This window comes from Apodemus sylvaticus, chromosome 5 (genome assembly GCF_947179515.1).
Source record: "Apodemus sylvaticus chromosome 5, mApoSyl1.1, whole genome shotgun sequence".
In the NCBI taxonomy this organism is placed as follows: Eukaryota; Metazoa; Chordata; class Mammalia; order Rodentia; family Muridae; genus Apodemus; species Apodemus sylvaticus.
Window position 1 is genome coordinate 70,409,715 of NC_067476.1, and position 17,158 is coordinate 70,426,872.

The 17,158-nt window shown below is 35.3% G+C and overlaps 1 protein-coding gene across 1 annotated transcript; it reads right to left on the reverse strand.

The window, feature by feature from the left end:
• Window positions 1–8,061: 8,061 nt before the first annotated feature.
• On the reverse strand, window positions 8,062–9,034 carry LOC127684386 (olfactory receptor 4C15-like). Its single transcript, XM_052181321.1, has one exon. The coding sequence runs from the start codon at window positions 8,995–8,997 to the stop codon at window positions 8,062–8,064; it is 936 nt and encodes a 311-aa protein (XP_052037281.1). The 5' UTR covers window positions 8,998–9,034.
• Between the last annotated feature and the right edge of the window lie 8,124 nt (window positions 9,035–17,158).

Here is a 17,158-nt window from a genome sequence, read left to right on the forward strand (position 1 = left end):
TTTTTTTTTTTTTGGTTTTTTGGATTTGGTTTTTCGAGACAGGGTTTCTCTGTATAGCCCTGGCTGTCCTGGAACTCATTCTGTAGACCAGGCTGGCCTCGAACTCAGAAATCCGCCTGCCTCCCAGAGTGCTGGGATTACAGGCATGCGCCACCACCGCCCAGCATTTTTTTTGATTCAATATATTTTTTATTGACATTTCAAATGATTTCCCCTGTTCTGGCCCCCCACTCCCTGATAGTCACATAAGCCCCCTTCCCTCCACCTGTTCTCCCACCCACCCCTTCGCACTTCTCTGTTCTGTTTTTGCCTTATACTGCTATACTGAGTCTTTCCAGAACCAGGGGCCACTTCTCCATTCTTCTTGTACCTCATTTGATATGTGGATTATGTTTTAGGTATTCCAGTTTTCCAGGCTAATATCCACTTATTAGTGAGTGCATACCATGATTCATCTTTTGAGACTGAGTTACCTCGTTTAGTATGATGATCTCCAGCTCCATCCATTTGCCTAAGAATTTCATGAATTCATTGTTTCTAATGGCTGAATAGTACTCCATTGTGTATATATACCACATTTTTTGCATCCATTCTTCTGTTGAGGGATACCTGGGTTCTTTCTAGCTTCTGGCTATTATAAGCAGGGCTACTATGAACATGGTGAAGCATATATCCTTATTACATGCTGGGGAATCCTCTGGGTATATTCCCAGGAGTGGTATAGCAGGATCTTCCAGAAGTGAGGTGCCCAGTTTTCTGAGGAACTGCCAGACTGATTTCCAGAGTGGTTATACCAATTTGCAACCCCATCAGCAGTGGAGGAGTGTTCCTCTTTCTCCACATACTTGCCAACACCGGCTGTCTCCTGAGTTTTTAATCTTAATTCGCCTATCTGAATGGTGAAAGGTGAAATCTCAGGGTTGTTTTGATTTGCATTTCCCTGATGACTAATGAAGTTGAGCATTTTTTAAGATGTTTCTCTGCCATCCGGAGTTCTTCAGATGAGAATTCTTTGTTTAACTCTGTACCCCATTTTTAATAGGGTTATTTGGTTTTCTGGAGTCTAACTTTTTGAGTTATTTGTATATATTGGATATTAGCCCTCTATTTGATGTAGGGTTGGTGAAGATCTTTTCCCAATGGGTTGGTTGCCAAATTGTCCTTTTGATGGTGTCCTTTGCTTTACAGAAACTTTGTAATTTTTTGAGGTCGGAAATGGAAGAAGACCACAGAAAATGGAAAAACCTCCCATGCTCATGGATCGGCAGGATTAATAAAGTTAAAATGGCCATTTAACCAAAAGCAATGTACAAATTCAATGCAATACCCATCAAAATCCGAACTCAATTCTTCATAGAGTTAGAAAGAGCAATTCTCAAATTCATCTGGAATAACATAAAACCCAGGATAGCTAAAACTATTCTCAACAACAAAAGAAATTCTGGGGGAATCAGTATCTCTGACCTCAAGCAATACTACAGAGCAATAGTGTTAAAAACTGCATGGTATTGGTACAGTGACAGGCAGGCAGATCAATGGAACAGGATTGAAGATCCAGAAATGAACCCACACACCTATGGGCACTTGATCCTTGACAAAGGGTCTGAAAACTTCCAATGGAAAAAAGATAGCCTTTTCAACAAATGGTGTTGGTTCAACTGGAGGTCATCATGCAGAAGAGTGCGAATTGATCCATCCTTGTCTCCTTGTACTAAGCTCAACTCCAAATGGATCAAGGACCTCCACATAAAGCCAGACACTCTGAAACTACTAGAAAAGAAACTTGGGAAGACCCTTGAAGACATCGTTAGAGGGGAAAAGTTCCTGAACAGAACACCAATAATGTATGCTCTAAGATGAACATTTCTTTAGGTGCTTCTCAGCCATTCAAGATTCCTCTGTTGTGAATTCTCAGATTAGTTCTATACCCCATTATTTGATTGGGTTGTTTGGATTTTTGGTGGTAAGCTTCTTGTTTTCTTTATATATTTTGTACATCAGTCCTCCATCAAATGTGCAGTTTATTGAAAATTTTTTTCCCAATTTGTAGGTTGCCGATTTGTTTTATTGGCTATGTCCTTTGCCTTATTTATGCTTTTCCAGATTCGTGAGGTCCCTTTTCATCAATTCTTGAACAATTCATTGAGTCATTAGAGTTCTGTTTAGGCATTTTCTCCCTGTGCCAGTAATTTCAAGGCTCCCCCCCCCACATTCTCTTCTATTAGATTCAGTATATCTGGTTTTATGTTGAGGTCATTAATCCATTTGAACTTGAGCTTTGTGCTAGGTGACAAATATGAGTCTGTTTTCATTTTTCTACATACAGACAGCCAGTTAGACCAGCACCATTTATTTAAGATGCCTTTTTTCCATTGTATAATTTTGGCTTCTTTTTCAAAGATCAAATATCCATAAGTGTGTGTCTTTATTTCTGGGTTTTCAATCCTATTCCTTTGATAAACATGTCTGTCTCTGTACCAATACCTTGCAGTTTTTATCACTATTATTATGTAGTAAATCTTAAGGTCTGGGGGGATGGTAATTCTCCCAGCCATTCTTTTATAGTTAAAAATTGTTTTCACTATTCTGGGTTTTTTAACTTTCCAGATGAATTTGAGAATTACTCTTTCCATGTCAAGAGAATTTTATTTTCTGGCACTGTTTATTTGTTGTTCCATAGGCTTCTTGTACATTTATGCTCATATCTTTCTTTAGCTTGGGGGAGTTTTCTTCCATGATTTTGTTGAAAGCATTTTCAGGTCCTTTGAGCTGGGAATCTTCATTCTCCTCTATTCCAATTAATCTTAGATTTGGCCTTTTCATTGTGTCCTGAATTTCCTGGATGATTTGGGTCAGGAGTTTTTTATGTTTTGAATTTTCTTTGACACTTGTGTCAATCTCTTCTACATCCAAGATTCTCTTTTCCATATCTTGGATTCTGTTGGTGATACTTACATCTATAATTCCTGACCTCTTTCTTAGGTTTTCCACTTCAAGGTTTGCCTCCATTTGTGTTTTCTTTACTGTTTCGACTTCCACTCTTAGGTCTTGGACTACTTTTTTCTATTCATGCACCTGTTTGATTGTGGTTTTCTTTATTTAGTTAAGGGATTTGTTTCCTCTGTAAGGGTTTCTACCTGTTGACTTGTGTTTTCCTGTATTTCTTTAAGTGAATTATTTATATCCTCCTTAAAGGACTCTATTATGAATAGGATTTTAGGTCAGCTTCCTCATTTTTAGGTGTTTTGATGTATTCAGGGCTTCCTATGGTGGGAGAACTGGGTTCTGATGATTCCCACATATGTTGGCTTCACTTGCTTATGGTCTTGTGCTTGCCTCTCACCATTTGGTTATCCCTGGTGTTTGCTGGTCTGGAGTCTGCCTCTTTTGTCCCTGGGTTACTTCAAGTCTCCTGGTAGGCCTGAGGCCATGGCTCTAGTAGACCACCTATGGTACTTTCCAAATGGGGACTCTTTAAAGGGGCAGAGAAGCTGCTAATCAGTTGCCCTGGCTGCAGTATGTCTCCTTAAAGGCCTTCAGACAGTTGGGTCTTCAGAGGAGGAGCCAATCTGTTGTCCTGTTTGAAGATGTTCTCCAGGGAGCTTATGGACTGTCATTTCTGTTTCTCTGTGTGCAGCAGAACTCCTGGAAAGCTTTCAGTCTGTCAGGTCAGTTGCCTTGCATGCCACAGAGCCCCTGGATTATCTTCAGAATGTGGTTTCTGTTGCCCATTTCCTCTGTATACAGAGGATCTCCTGGGATGCCTTCAAGCTGTAGTGTCTTCAGAAGAGCAGAGAAGCTGCTGATCAGCTGCTCAGTTACCCTGCATGCATCAGATTTCTTGGGATACCTCAAGATATGGTGTGAGTTGCCCAAATGCTCTGAGTGAAGCAGATCTGGGATAGCTTAGCATATGGTGTCTTCAGGGGAACAGACTAGCTAGCATTTTGCCTCAGCAGAAAGGACAGGGTGGAAGGGGAATGATAGTTGGGGGAGGGGGTTGAGTAGTTGATGGCTCCTGAGTCTACTGGGCTCCCAAAGGCAGCTCTGGGACATGAAGGGTGGTGTGGAGGAGTGGGGCAGGGTTCTTACCAACTGCTCGGAGTGCAGCAGATCCTCTAGGATGGCTCAGGATATGGTGTCTTCAGGAAAGCAGACCAGAGAGCAGTCTTCAAATTTTGTGTTCATAGCTTTCAAACAGGAGACCCCCCCCTAAGTTTCCATAGATGACTTTGAGTGTGAAAATCTAATGCTTTCAAGTTCATCATACCTCTCCATATTGCAACAGGTCTCTTCTAATTTCCTTTATCAAACTTCACAAGTACACAGACACCTCATTTTCATATCATTTATTATATTTTTTCATTAAAGATTCTGTGCTTTGATTTTTTTCTTTTCATCATGACTTTAATAAATACTTATTTGTGTATGTATGTGTATGTGTGTGTGTGTGTGTGTGTGTGTGTGTGTGTATGATTATACATACATAGATAAGAGGTCACCAATGAGATCTCTTTCTTCTTTCTCTTCACAGTATTTTTAAAATAAGGAATTTTTATGAATCAGAACCTCAACTCTTTATCTAGACTCACTGGCCACTGCACTTTGGGGTTACTCATGCTCCTATCACCCTAACAATAAGACTATAGCCATCCCATACCATTGTTACATTTTTACATAGAAGCTAGGTATGTGTACTCAGTTTCTCACTCTTTGCAGGAAGCACTTTATCAAATGAGCCATTTCCAACCTCTAAAATTTTATTTTGTTTATTTATTAAAATTACTCATGCTATGATTTTTTTATAGTATTCATGTTTGTTGATAGTAGAGAAGGAGGAAGAAGACAATTAATAGTATTTTAACTAAGGAACAAATATGGAAGTAGTGTTACAGGAGAAGAGAAGCTGTGGGGTGGTGATGGTTCAAGATAGAGAGTAATAATAATACCCTGGGAGATAATTACCAAAGGTTTTGACTAAAGAATTGCTTTGATCTAATTTATGTTTTAAGAATGTATTTTCTGAAATACTTTATTCTTTTACTTTTGTATAATTATTTATTTATTTATATCCCAAACAGTGCCCAACTTCCTGGTCCGGGCTCACAGTGTACCTCCCCAATCCCCCCTGCTTTTTCTCAACTGAGAGGGTCAGCCCCTTGGGTATTGCCCCACCCTAGTACATCAAGTCACTGCAGAATCATGTACATCCTCTCCCACTGAGACCAGACAAGACAGCTATATTAGGGAATGGAATCCACAGTCAGACTACAGCTTTAAGAACAGCCCCATTCCAGTTGTTGGGGGATTTATATGGTTAGTGAACTGCTCTTCTGCTACATATGTGCCTGGTGCCACTCTTGGTCTTCCAGTAGAGTTTCATTCACTTTGGGGCTTTCAATCCTTCCCCCAACTCTTCAATAAAAGTCCCCAAACTCCATCCAAGGTTTGGCTGTATGTATCTGCTTGTATTTCAGTCAGCTGCAGGGTAGAGCCTCTCAGACGACTAGGAGTTTTGCTAGGCTCTTGTCTAAAGTTATAAGAGGATAGTCCTAAATATGAGAGACCTACATAGAAGTGGTGAAGACTAATTTTTTTCTCTCCCACAAGGGATAAATGACTGTTAAGATATTACCTTTTTCAATAGTGGCCAGATTTTCATTCATTCATTCATTCATTCATTTGTTCTTAAAAATTATAAGAAAATAGATTAAAATTATCACTTCAAAGTTGGACAGAGCAAACCTACAGAAGGAAAAGAGCCCAGGAGAGGGTACAAGATTCAGAGATCATTTGTTAAAACTCTCAAGAATCCTTTAAAAACACTAAACTGGAAATCAGTAAATGCACACATGACCTGATGCAGACCCTTTGCACTCTGTTTTGCTCTCTGTGAATTCATATAAGGTTACTACTTTTAGAAGGCCTTGTTTTCTTGCTGACTCCAACCCTCTCTGCCTCTCACACTCTCCTCCTCCTCTTCTGCAGGATTCCCTGAGCACTGAGCAAGATTTGAAGGGAACATCTCATTCAGCATTTTATGTTCCAATGACTCACATCTCATTTAATCTGTGTGTTTCAAAGAGGCTTTCTCTCTCTCTCTCTCTCTCTCTCTCTCTCTCTCTCTCTCTCTCTCTCTCTCTCCATTGTCTACCTGTGGCTCTCTCTATTTGCTTCTATCTGCTATAGGAGGAAGTTTCTCAGATGATGGCTGAATAAGGCTACTGACCTACTAGTAGAGCAGAACATCATTAAGAGTAATTTTATTCCTATTTTAAAAGGTATTTATTAAAAACACTGGAACTTGTTTTAACCATAGGTCTTTAAGTTAAAATCTGTTGCCTCTGGATTATTTTCTCTATGAAATTGTAGGAGACATATGCTTAAGATGTCACTTTTTCATACATGGTATTGATTAAAAATAATGCTCAAATTCCTCTTTGTTTTTGAACAGGAGGTGCTGTGGGTGACAAAGGACATTGATTGAATTAGATGATTCAAGTACACCTAGAAATGAGTTTCTGCTTTTGCTTCTCTCTCTGCATTTTAAGGTTCTAAGGTCTCACAAACACATTCTTTTCTTGGAAAAATCTTTATTTTTTTCTATATATTCTTTTTTTTTATTTTTATTCGATATAATTTATTTACATTTCAAATGATTTCCCCTTTTCTAGACCCCCCCACTCCCCGAAAGTCCCGCAAACCCCCTTCTCTTCCCCTGTCCTCCCACCCACCCCTTCCCACTTCCCCGTTCTGGTTTTGCTGAATACTGTTTCACTGAGTCGTTCCAGAACCAGGGGCCACTCCTCCTTTCTTCTTGTACCTCATTTGATGTGTGGATTATGTTTTGGGTATTCCAGTTTTCTAGGTTAATATCTACTTATTAGTGAGTGCATACCATGATTCACCTTTTGAGTCTGGGTTATCTCACTTAGTATGATATTCTCTAGCTCCATCCATTTGCCTAAGAATTTCATAAATTCATTGTTTCTAATGGCTGAATAGTACTCCATTGTGTAGATATACCACATTTTTTGCATCCACTCTTCTGTTGAGGGATACCTGGGTTCTTTCCAGCATCTGGCAATTACAAATAGGGCTGCTATGAACATAGTAGAACATGTATCCTTATTACATGGTGGGGAGTCTTCTGGGTATATGCCCAGGAGGTACCTTACTTCCAGAAGATCCTGCTATATATTCTTTATTTACATTTCAAATAATTTCTCATTTCCTTGATCCCCCCTCCCTGAAATTCCAATAAGCCCTCTTCCCTCCCCCTGTTTCCCCATCCACCCCTTCCCTTTTTCCTCATAATTACAAATGTATTTTATTTTGCAATTCACTTATTCATTTATTTTGTTATTCACTTTTAAAATGAAAATACTGAGAATGTGAAGAATTGTACTTGTTCCAAAAAAGAAGGATCAGAATATCAACAATTCTACAAGTTTTAAAAGGAAGAGTCTCTTTGATTCAGGGAAGTTTAAAATTGAATTGGCTTTAATTATCACATAACAATATTGAGTAGGAAAGTCAAAGTAAAAGCTTGAACAGAGAAAAACAGTTTTCTTACCTCAAAATTATTTTGTACACCACAGAAACTGATGTCTTTTCTTCAGAATGAGTTAATAAATACCATACCTGTACAAATCAATATTGATGTTTTTATTGTTTGCTTTTAGTTTTCTAAGTATTAATTTTTATGTGTGTCCATGTATGTATGTATATTTATTATGTCGTGTGAGACATTGAGGGGTAGACAGTACTTCTTCATATACACATGATTTTAGACCCAAAAAGGGTCCTTATTATGAATATCAGTGACACCAAATCTCATACCTTTGTGTCAAAGTCTCCACTAATCCTTGAACTCACTGTTGTTGATTAGCAGTCTGGTGAGCCCATTGAATCCATTGGTCTTAATTTCATGATAATTGGGTTAAACATGGAGTTATATGGCTTACTTTTGACATGGGTTCTGAAAATTCCAACTCATATCTTAATTAGCAACTGTTCTTACCCATTAACCAATCTCCTCAATACAGTAAGTATAATATTTTAATAGTTATCAGAAACTACTTTAGATTTTCTGCACATTTTTCTGATGGCATTCTTCATTTCCTTATTCCTGAAAGTATAAACCATAGGATTGAGCAATGGTGTCACGACATTGACAAATATAACTACATATTTCTCATATGGGAATGGAGATGAAGTTCGTGCATATATTAATATGCATGGAACAAAGAACAAAACAACAACTGTAATATGGGATCCACAGGTTGAGAGAGCTTTAAGTCGTCCTTCAGTGCTATGGGCTCTCAGAGAAAACAAGATGACACCATAGGAGACAAGCAGCAAGGAGAAGATAATGATGCAGATAGAGCCACTATTTGCAAAAACCAAAATTACAAAAATGTGTGTATCAATGCAAGCAAGCTTGAGTAATGGGAATAAGTCACAAATGTAATTATCAATAACATTGGGTCCACAAAATGGTAGCTGCAAAGTAAAGATAATTTGTGTAATAGAGTGTAAGAATCCCCCTGTCCAGGCAACCACCACCAAAACACCACAGAGTCTCCAGGTCATGATGGAGGAGTAGTGAAGGGGTTTGCAAATGGCCACATAGCGGTCATAGGCCATAGCTGCCAGGACAATGACCTCTGCACCAGTGAAGAAGTGAAAAGCAAACAGTTGTGTCATGCAGCCGTCAAAGGAGATGGTCTTTCTCTCACAGAAGAAATCTAAAATAAGCTTAGGTGTGACAACGGTAGAAGTGCAAGTATCCAGTAAGGACAGGAATATCAAGAAGAAGTACATGGGAGAACCCAGCAATGCAGGGCTGTAGATGATGGTTGCTATAATCATCATGTTGCCTCCAATTGTTGCTAGGTACACCAACAGAAATACAACAAACAATATCTTCTCAATTTTGGGATTCTGAGAAAGCCCCAAGAGTATGAACTCATTGACAATGCTCTGGTTTTCCATGATTCTCAAAAGAAACGTGGAAGTAGAATATGTTCATGTAAAAATCTGTAATAATGAGAAAAAATGTCATATAAGTTTATTATATGTCAATCAACAATCATTTATTTTGTTATTTTAAGCAGAGTATTAAAAAATTAAAGAGTATAATTTTGTGATATAGAATTCAGACATACAATGATTACTTAAAATTAATTACATTTTTATTTTATTGATTAAAAACATCTAAAAGTATCTCCTCTAACTTGAGTTAGAGGATAGAAATAGTTTACTTTTGAAGTTCCCATTTACGGTTTTATCATTTTTTTATTGATGTGAAATTTTAGAAGATAACTTGTAACTAAATTGTACATGTGAACAAAATAATTTAACTTATAGTATTCAAATGAGACTATGTAGAAGTGTGGAGACGACATCTGAGATTGATTGAAGAATTGCCTAAATAGTCAATAGGAAATAAAAGGCAGATTGCTATAAGGTGTTCATAACATTATGTTCATATTTTAGATTTCTTTAAAAGTACAACATAGATTGGAACTTCAGCAAAAGTAGTTTATTCCTTGTTATAATGAAATAGCTGTGGTATGCATCAACATTAAAAATCAAATGAACATAAGCTAAAAGAGGTAAAATGTCTCTCTTAATTCATCATTTAAAAACATTATCAAAAATTTATGAAAACCGTGCTGCTGTTGTGGCATCATGGTGAGATTGCTGATAGACTGAATGAGTGCTGCTCAAGACTCAGCCTCATAGTCAACATAAGAGGAAGGGTGGTCGTTATTTACTTCTGTAAAAGTTACAACAAAAAATCAAGGTACAAAAAAACTTAATAATTCAGGAATATAAGAGACAGAGGCCTTCATACCAACAGGTCTTCATAGAATCAGAAAATATGAAGGCATTTTTTGTTTTAGTGAGGACTTTATTCCACTGTTTTTCTATCTAGTCTTCTCTCTATAAACATTAAAGCACCTTTTTATGTTTTCTGTGTTTGAATGAAGTATATCCATAGCATAACAAGAGTAAATACTTATTCAGAAGATAATAGACCAGTCACATAGCATATTAGCCAATAGGAAATAAAATGCTGATTGTTCTAAGGTGCTCCTAACATTATGTTCATATTTTAAATTCTTTAAATGTACAACATAGATTGGAATTTCAGAAAAATTAATTTATTCCTTGTTATAATGAAATAGCTGTGGTGAGGGTCAATATTCCAAATCAAATGAACATATGTTTAAAGAGGTAAAATGTCTCAATTAGTTCATCATTTAAAAACATTATCAAAAATTTATGAAATTTTTGCTGTTATGACATGTTATGGATATTGTAAGCAACACATAGCTGAAGATAAATAACTTGTTGAGTACAATTTAGACTATTAAGACTCAATTAATAGGCATTTACTTATACAAAGTTAACCTGTTTAAGAAAATATTATTCTATAAGGTATAATACAAGGCATGATTTAATTGTATATTAAATTACCATAAAGCATATTCATAAATAGTTTATATGCTCATCTCTAAGTGTTATGTGGAGGAACAAATGAAAAATGTTAAAATGTCATTCATGGTAACATTTTCTTACCATAATAAGAGCAATTTACTAATATGCATATTATTAGTAAATAATACTACCTGTAGACACCTGTTCCATAAACACTACAAAAGTAGTATAGCAGACTGTCATCTATAATATAAAATCTGTATCCATTCACAAGCTAAAGTCAAGGAAGGAGCAGTATAAAATTATTCTATAAGTGATTAGATTAGACAATGATCAAAAATTATTGACAAAGAGGTTAATTTACATGTTATCATTCAGGGACAAAGCAGGAAAGGCACACACTTGTATTGATGACAGGGCATGCTTGAAAACATCATAATGAGACATGGCATTACTTACAATGATGATGCTTGGAAATAAAAAGGCAAACTGCTCTAGGCTTCTGAGATTTACATTTAGATACAAATCCTTGCCATTTCCTGTAGCTTAGATCAGATCACGTTATGACCCTGAAAAACTATAAGCCTTAGGCTTCAATTATAAAAGTTGATTTCAGCAAGAGTGTTGGGTTTGGTGTCTGTAGATGGGAAGAATCCCTAGGTGGGGTTGTCTCTGCATGGTCGTTCCTTCAGTCTCTGCTCCATCCAAGAAGTACTTGCAGACAGGAGCCTAGTATAGCTGTCCCCCTGAGAGGCTCTGCCATCCCCTGACCAGTACAGATGCAGATACTCATGACAGCCAACTATTGGACTGAGCCGGGGATAGCAATGGAAGAGTTAGAGGAAGGACTAAAGGAGCTGAAGCGGATTGCAACTTAGGAAGCAGTCCCAGAGACTAAACTACCAACCAAAGAGTACACCCAGAAGGACCCATGGCTCCAGCTACATATGTAGCAGAGGATTGTCTTATCTGGTTTCGTGTGAGAGGAAGTCCTTAGTCCTGTGGCTGTTTGATACCACAAAATAAGGGATAGCTACAGTGGTGAGGCAGGAAAGGGAGTAGAGTGAAGGAGGGCCCTCATAGATGCAAATGAGTAGGGGGATAGGGATTTTGCTGAGGAGAAACCAGGAAGGGGTACATTTGAAATATAAATAAATAAAATAAACAATAAAAATGTTGATTTAATAGAAAGCTCTTTTGTGAAAATCATGTAAAAAATAGTGATGATAGCTTCATGATGGCGGAGCATGCCTTTAATCCAAGCAATTAAAAGGCAGAGGAAGATGTGAGTTTGAGACCTGACAATTCCAGGACAACAAATAGTACAAAGTGAAACCATGTCGCAATCTCCTCTCCCCAAATGATGAAATAATAAGTGCATAAAGAGAAATTATTTATTAAAAAGAAGATGCTCCACAAAAATGACACAGGGCTTAGAAGGTAATTACAGTTTCAAGTCTTTCACTTGTATAGCAAAAGCTCATGACTGATTTTCTTTATTTTTATTAACAAAGTAAACTGTTTTATTTCATTGCAGTAGGATAAGACGGCATCAATGCACAATAGATTCTAAGATTCTTAATCCATAATGCAGAGTGTTTGCCCACATATCCACCCACAGGAGTTTCTGCAAAAAGAGGTTTTTAAATACCTAATTTTTAGTGGGTACTTCCAATATATGAAGAGAATTAAATATGATTACAATAAAATATGTTTATGTATAAAATTAACTTGCATGTTCTATTAAAGATGCTGAGTAGTTCTTAACTAATGACACCATCATTTCTATATTAAAGTGTTTATAAAATATAAGTTATGACATCCAGAAAGAAAGGTACAGTGAAATAAGATTTTTTTATCATAAAGTTTATGACATTATCATTTAGAAGTTAATTCTCTTAAAAATAAGGAGTAGTCTTCATGGAGTTACATAATTTATAAAGGGATAATAATTGATATTCGGTCTAAACATAAGTAAAACTTTCTGTGTAGTTGAGGCAATTGTGTACCTGTATACTTCATTGTATTGACAAGAAAATATATGGCCAAGACATTATGCCCATATCTAATGAAACTGAGGGAGTGATATCCTAGAACCTTCTATACATTTTTGTCTGTACAATTCAAAATTAGATTACATAAAACTGTTAAAAAGAAGTTTTTGAATATCTACTTTTCTGTGGATGCTTCTAAGAGAAGAAGTAAACCTGATTACCATAAATTGTATACATGTGTGAAATTATCTAAAAATGAGTAAAATATACTTTAAAGTAGGTATTCAACAATTTGGCATGTAATAGCCATGTGGAGTTTAATCTTTTATGCCACCTCAAAGAGTTTGGGCAAAGAATGATACATGAGGCTTCAATATTTTAGAAGAATTGACAAAGTCAGATCTAGCACTGTCTGGAAAATAATCTATTAAGTAGCTTTTGATAACAGTGAACTACTGATTGCTATGCTTTGCCTCTAAGTACTGAGATTACAAGACCCTGCTAACATATGCAGACCAATCAATAATATTTGTAAGCATATTTTATCAAAAGGAACATATGACTATTAATGTCAGTATTATTATAATCAATGCCTGCATATTCAACATGTAATGAATTATTAATCCATCAAAAGAAAAAGTATTTTTTAAATAACATTTTAAAATGTGTTCAATTACTGTGACACCACTTTATTCATATGGACATTAAAAACATATTACAATAATTACAGACCCCTAAACATATTTTCATTTTTGAAACAGGACTCTATACTCAAAATCATATTCTAAAAATTATAAGAGAAAATTTTACAATAGAATCTAATATGGTTTCTAAAATACTGAAAAATGAAAAAAGGCAAACATTCATAATATTTAAGATATGCAAATAAGACTATTACAAATTATTATCACATGGCTGTATAAATAATTATAGGAGAGCAAAGTTGAAGTATCTTAAAAGTTTAAGAGGGAAAGTAAAATGAAAATGAAATGTTTATTTATACATGCATTAAATATATTCTATAAGATATATTTAAGGTTACATAAAATGGTAGATTTTATTTCATGTAAGTATTTTAATCAAAATACTTAAAATTAAATATTGTTATTACATCTATAGAATTAACCACAATTTGAAGCTTGAAGATCATTCACAATATTAACCAAAGTTGACCAAATGAGCTAACATAACAGGCTATGTTATAATAATCATTTTAATATATTGTCACCTTGCCGTGAATGACTATACTGTGGATTCATACTTTCCCAAATAAAAAGCTCTTTGATACCAAATCCATACTGTCATGTAGGGACCAATTCATTTTCTCCATAGTTCTCATAAACTTTATGACTTTCTCTCCTCTAAGAGTCATGCACTTCAGGATTCTTATTTGTTTCTGATCTGGCTTAGGGGTCCTACACTGCAGAAACTGTGACCACCAAGCCTTTACCTGAGCAGTGACCAAGGAGAGTATGTCTCCCTGGTTCTACCATTCATATCATGTAGTGTTTCCTTTCTATTAAAAGTTATAGACCCAACTTATCCACATACAGTAGAATACTATTGCAACCTATGTAGTATATTTATCATACAAAATCATCAGAGGGATGAGTAGAATGGTATCATCATAAAATATTGGTTTAAAATGTATGCCAACAAAATCCTGTTACTATGAATGATGAAATACGATTTCAAATTGTCCCATATCTTTACCTCTGTGAACACATCTCAGTTCTTATCTGAGAATGTTTTCTTTCAGTAAATGACACATTTCTTATGTGATTGTGGCTAAGGAAGTTCCTTTCTATGACTCTAGAATCTGTTCTATTCACATTCCTAATCATTTTTGCTTCTTCTCAATTTTTCTCTTTAATTTCCCTAAATGTATAAACTTTACTTCTCTTATTAGTTCTTAAGTGTAAGGGAAATACATTCGCTGTTTCTTTTCATGTCTCCTAATGAATTTTTGAAGCTCCTCTTCATCCTTGATGTCTTGGGTATGCTTTTCATTTTAAGAGCAAGATGAAGCCTCACCTACCAGCACTGAAGCAGTTCAGCACTTTAACTGTTTAGATTTCCTGATCAGTTCTGAGGTTAAATCTAATGCTTATGAGAAATTAAGTGAAAATGGCTAAACCAGAAGACTTTACTTTGTGACTTTCCATAATGTATATTAGTAATATTCCCAGTACCATGTTAGGGGTATTTCTAGAAGTAGAACATTTTGAATTTACTATCAGTACATTTGTAAGGCAGTTGGGGAGGGAACATTTCAGTTTATCATACCCTTGTGCTACACATTTATCACACAACCTCAAAGCTTTCAATCCAAAAATCAAAATGCAGTTATCTGAGCTCTGTAGATACCTGATGAGGTATCCGTTGTGAGGGACTCTTCTTACATTTCTCATGTATCATTTCATTAACTTATAACATTGGTCACAGGATCTTTATTAAGGAAAGTAACCTAAGTACACAGGTTTATGTTGTTTTCTCAAAAGCAAGTAGTTATGAAGCAAAGAGATGCTGGTTATATTAAGCACACCTCACTGCCCATAATGCCCAATTATTAAATCACAATATCACAAATTAAAAATTATTTCTTAAATTTATAACATGCCTGCTATACCTTCTGTGTCACTTCTGTGAAAAATCTGAGGATATCCATCCTTTCCAGTCAGTATTGGCAAAGATTCTCTGCTTGTTTCCATCAGTTCCTTCCACATCTGATGGAAATAGGAGGTCAGTTCTGATGGTGAGGGTGGAGGATTTTATCTCTGCTTCTCAAGTGCTCAGTTCTTCATGGTTGTTGAATGAAACATATATTCCTCCTTCACTGCACCTGTAATTTGAAGAAGTTTCCTTGAGACATCCTGAACTTATGACATGAACTTTTAGTCTCCTAGGATTTGCAAAATCTATCCTCCCATGTGAGATACCAAGACACAGTTCTATATATATATATATATATATATTTTAAACTTTCTTACATATATGTCTGTAGAGAACAAATCAATCCCCAAGTTAGTAAAATCGTGCAAGAATCTGTATTTTTGACATAGGTATGACAATGCAGAGGACTCTAAGGCATAATATCAATGGGCTCTTGGTAAAGCCTTCAAACACTAGGTCAGAAAGGCAAGAACATGTTCTTTCCAAGTACTAGTGTTTAGCAATGTATACAAAATCTGGAAACTAGAGTTTTAACCTCCTTGATTTTTATAGTCTTAGACAGTTCATCTATAGAGACCTCCTACAGAGATTAGCTAAGACCCGTTCACCTTGCTCTGTATATAATAAATACTCAAAATAAGTTTTGAGGTTGTGGTGGTGGTAGTAAGTTCAGCCTCATCAGAGTGCATTTCTCACCTAACCCTAGCTTTTCTGGATATATATGCATGTCTGTTTTTTCTTCGTTCCTTTTCTGCTCTTAGACAGGGTTCTAGGACTCAAGCCATATGCAATATGTGCTTCTAAAATTATGTTATTTTTATGAGAGTTTTTTAATTTTAATGTGTTCTCATAGCATTAATTTGAAAAATATAGTACATAATTTTATATTGCATGGAATACAATTTTTCTGTGCAGAATTAGGACAAACTGCTTTTGTCAGAAATAGTATACTAGTTAGTCTATAAGGAAATATACATCATTTTGTGAAACATTATCAAAAGACTATTTATTAAAGAAGCATTTTATGTATAAATTCATGTGGTATATATTAATAGGATTGTCAATTATTTCCTCTAAGAATATTTTTTACATTTTTCTTAGTTTTATAATTTTATATATTCACAAAATATATTATAATAACATTATGTACCCATAAGTTTTCTTCATCTCCTTACAATCTTCAGGATCTCAGTATTATTAGCTCTTGTCTTTCTACTATATGCCTATCTTTTTATTGAGTACTGGATTTAAAGGAAGTTTCTAGCATAAGCACAGAAAAAGGGTTTTGTTTTCCTGGACTACAGGCAAGTTAGCTTTACCCAGACTGATCTCCAATAGGTAAAGACTCAAAAGGAAAAATTAGTTATCTTCAATGGAGTTTCACTAGTATAGAAAACACAACTAAGTCTAGAACCCTTTCCCAGCAGTATACTTCCAACATAAATGAAATGAAAGTATTTTTGGAGGCTTTCTATTTATAAGATTTCTGTGTATAATAAGAGAGTGTGTGTGTATGTGTGTGTTTCTCTCTGTTTGTACCTGTTTGTGCATTTGTGTCTATATGAGTATCTTGTGCTTTAGCTCTTTTTTTTATCTCTTTGCTTAGTTGCTTTGTCCAATTAGGTTTTGTATTTCTAATATTATTTGCTTATTACATTAATTTTTAAATGCTTTAAAAATGAGAAAGGGAAAATGGTAGGGATTCTGAGTAAGTGGGAAGGTGAAAAAGTTCTTGTTAGGGTAGTGTAAAGAATGATAAGTATATATTGATAAAAGAGTCTCTCTTCAATATAAAAATTAGTTGAAGAAATAACTATTAGAAGAATATTAACAAATTCTAATCTTTAAGCTAGTAGGAATAAAAATAATCAGAGAGCTTTCAGTATTATTTTGTGTCTAAAATTTGTATTATTTTCTCCTGGCATATTCTTACCAGAGTCCACAACTGAATATTAGATACAAATTGGATAATCAAGATAATGTTTGAAGTTGACATATGAGAAATCTAATTTGAATATTAGATTATGGTTGGAATATTTTAG

Coding starts and splice junctions, on each gene's coding strand:
- LOC127684386 (XM_052181321.1), bottom strand. CDS start 8,997: ATGGAAAACCAGAGCATTGTCAATGAGTTCATACTCTTGGGGCTTTCT.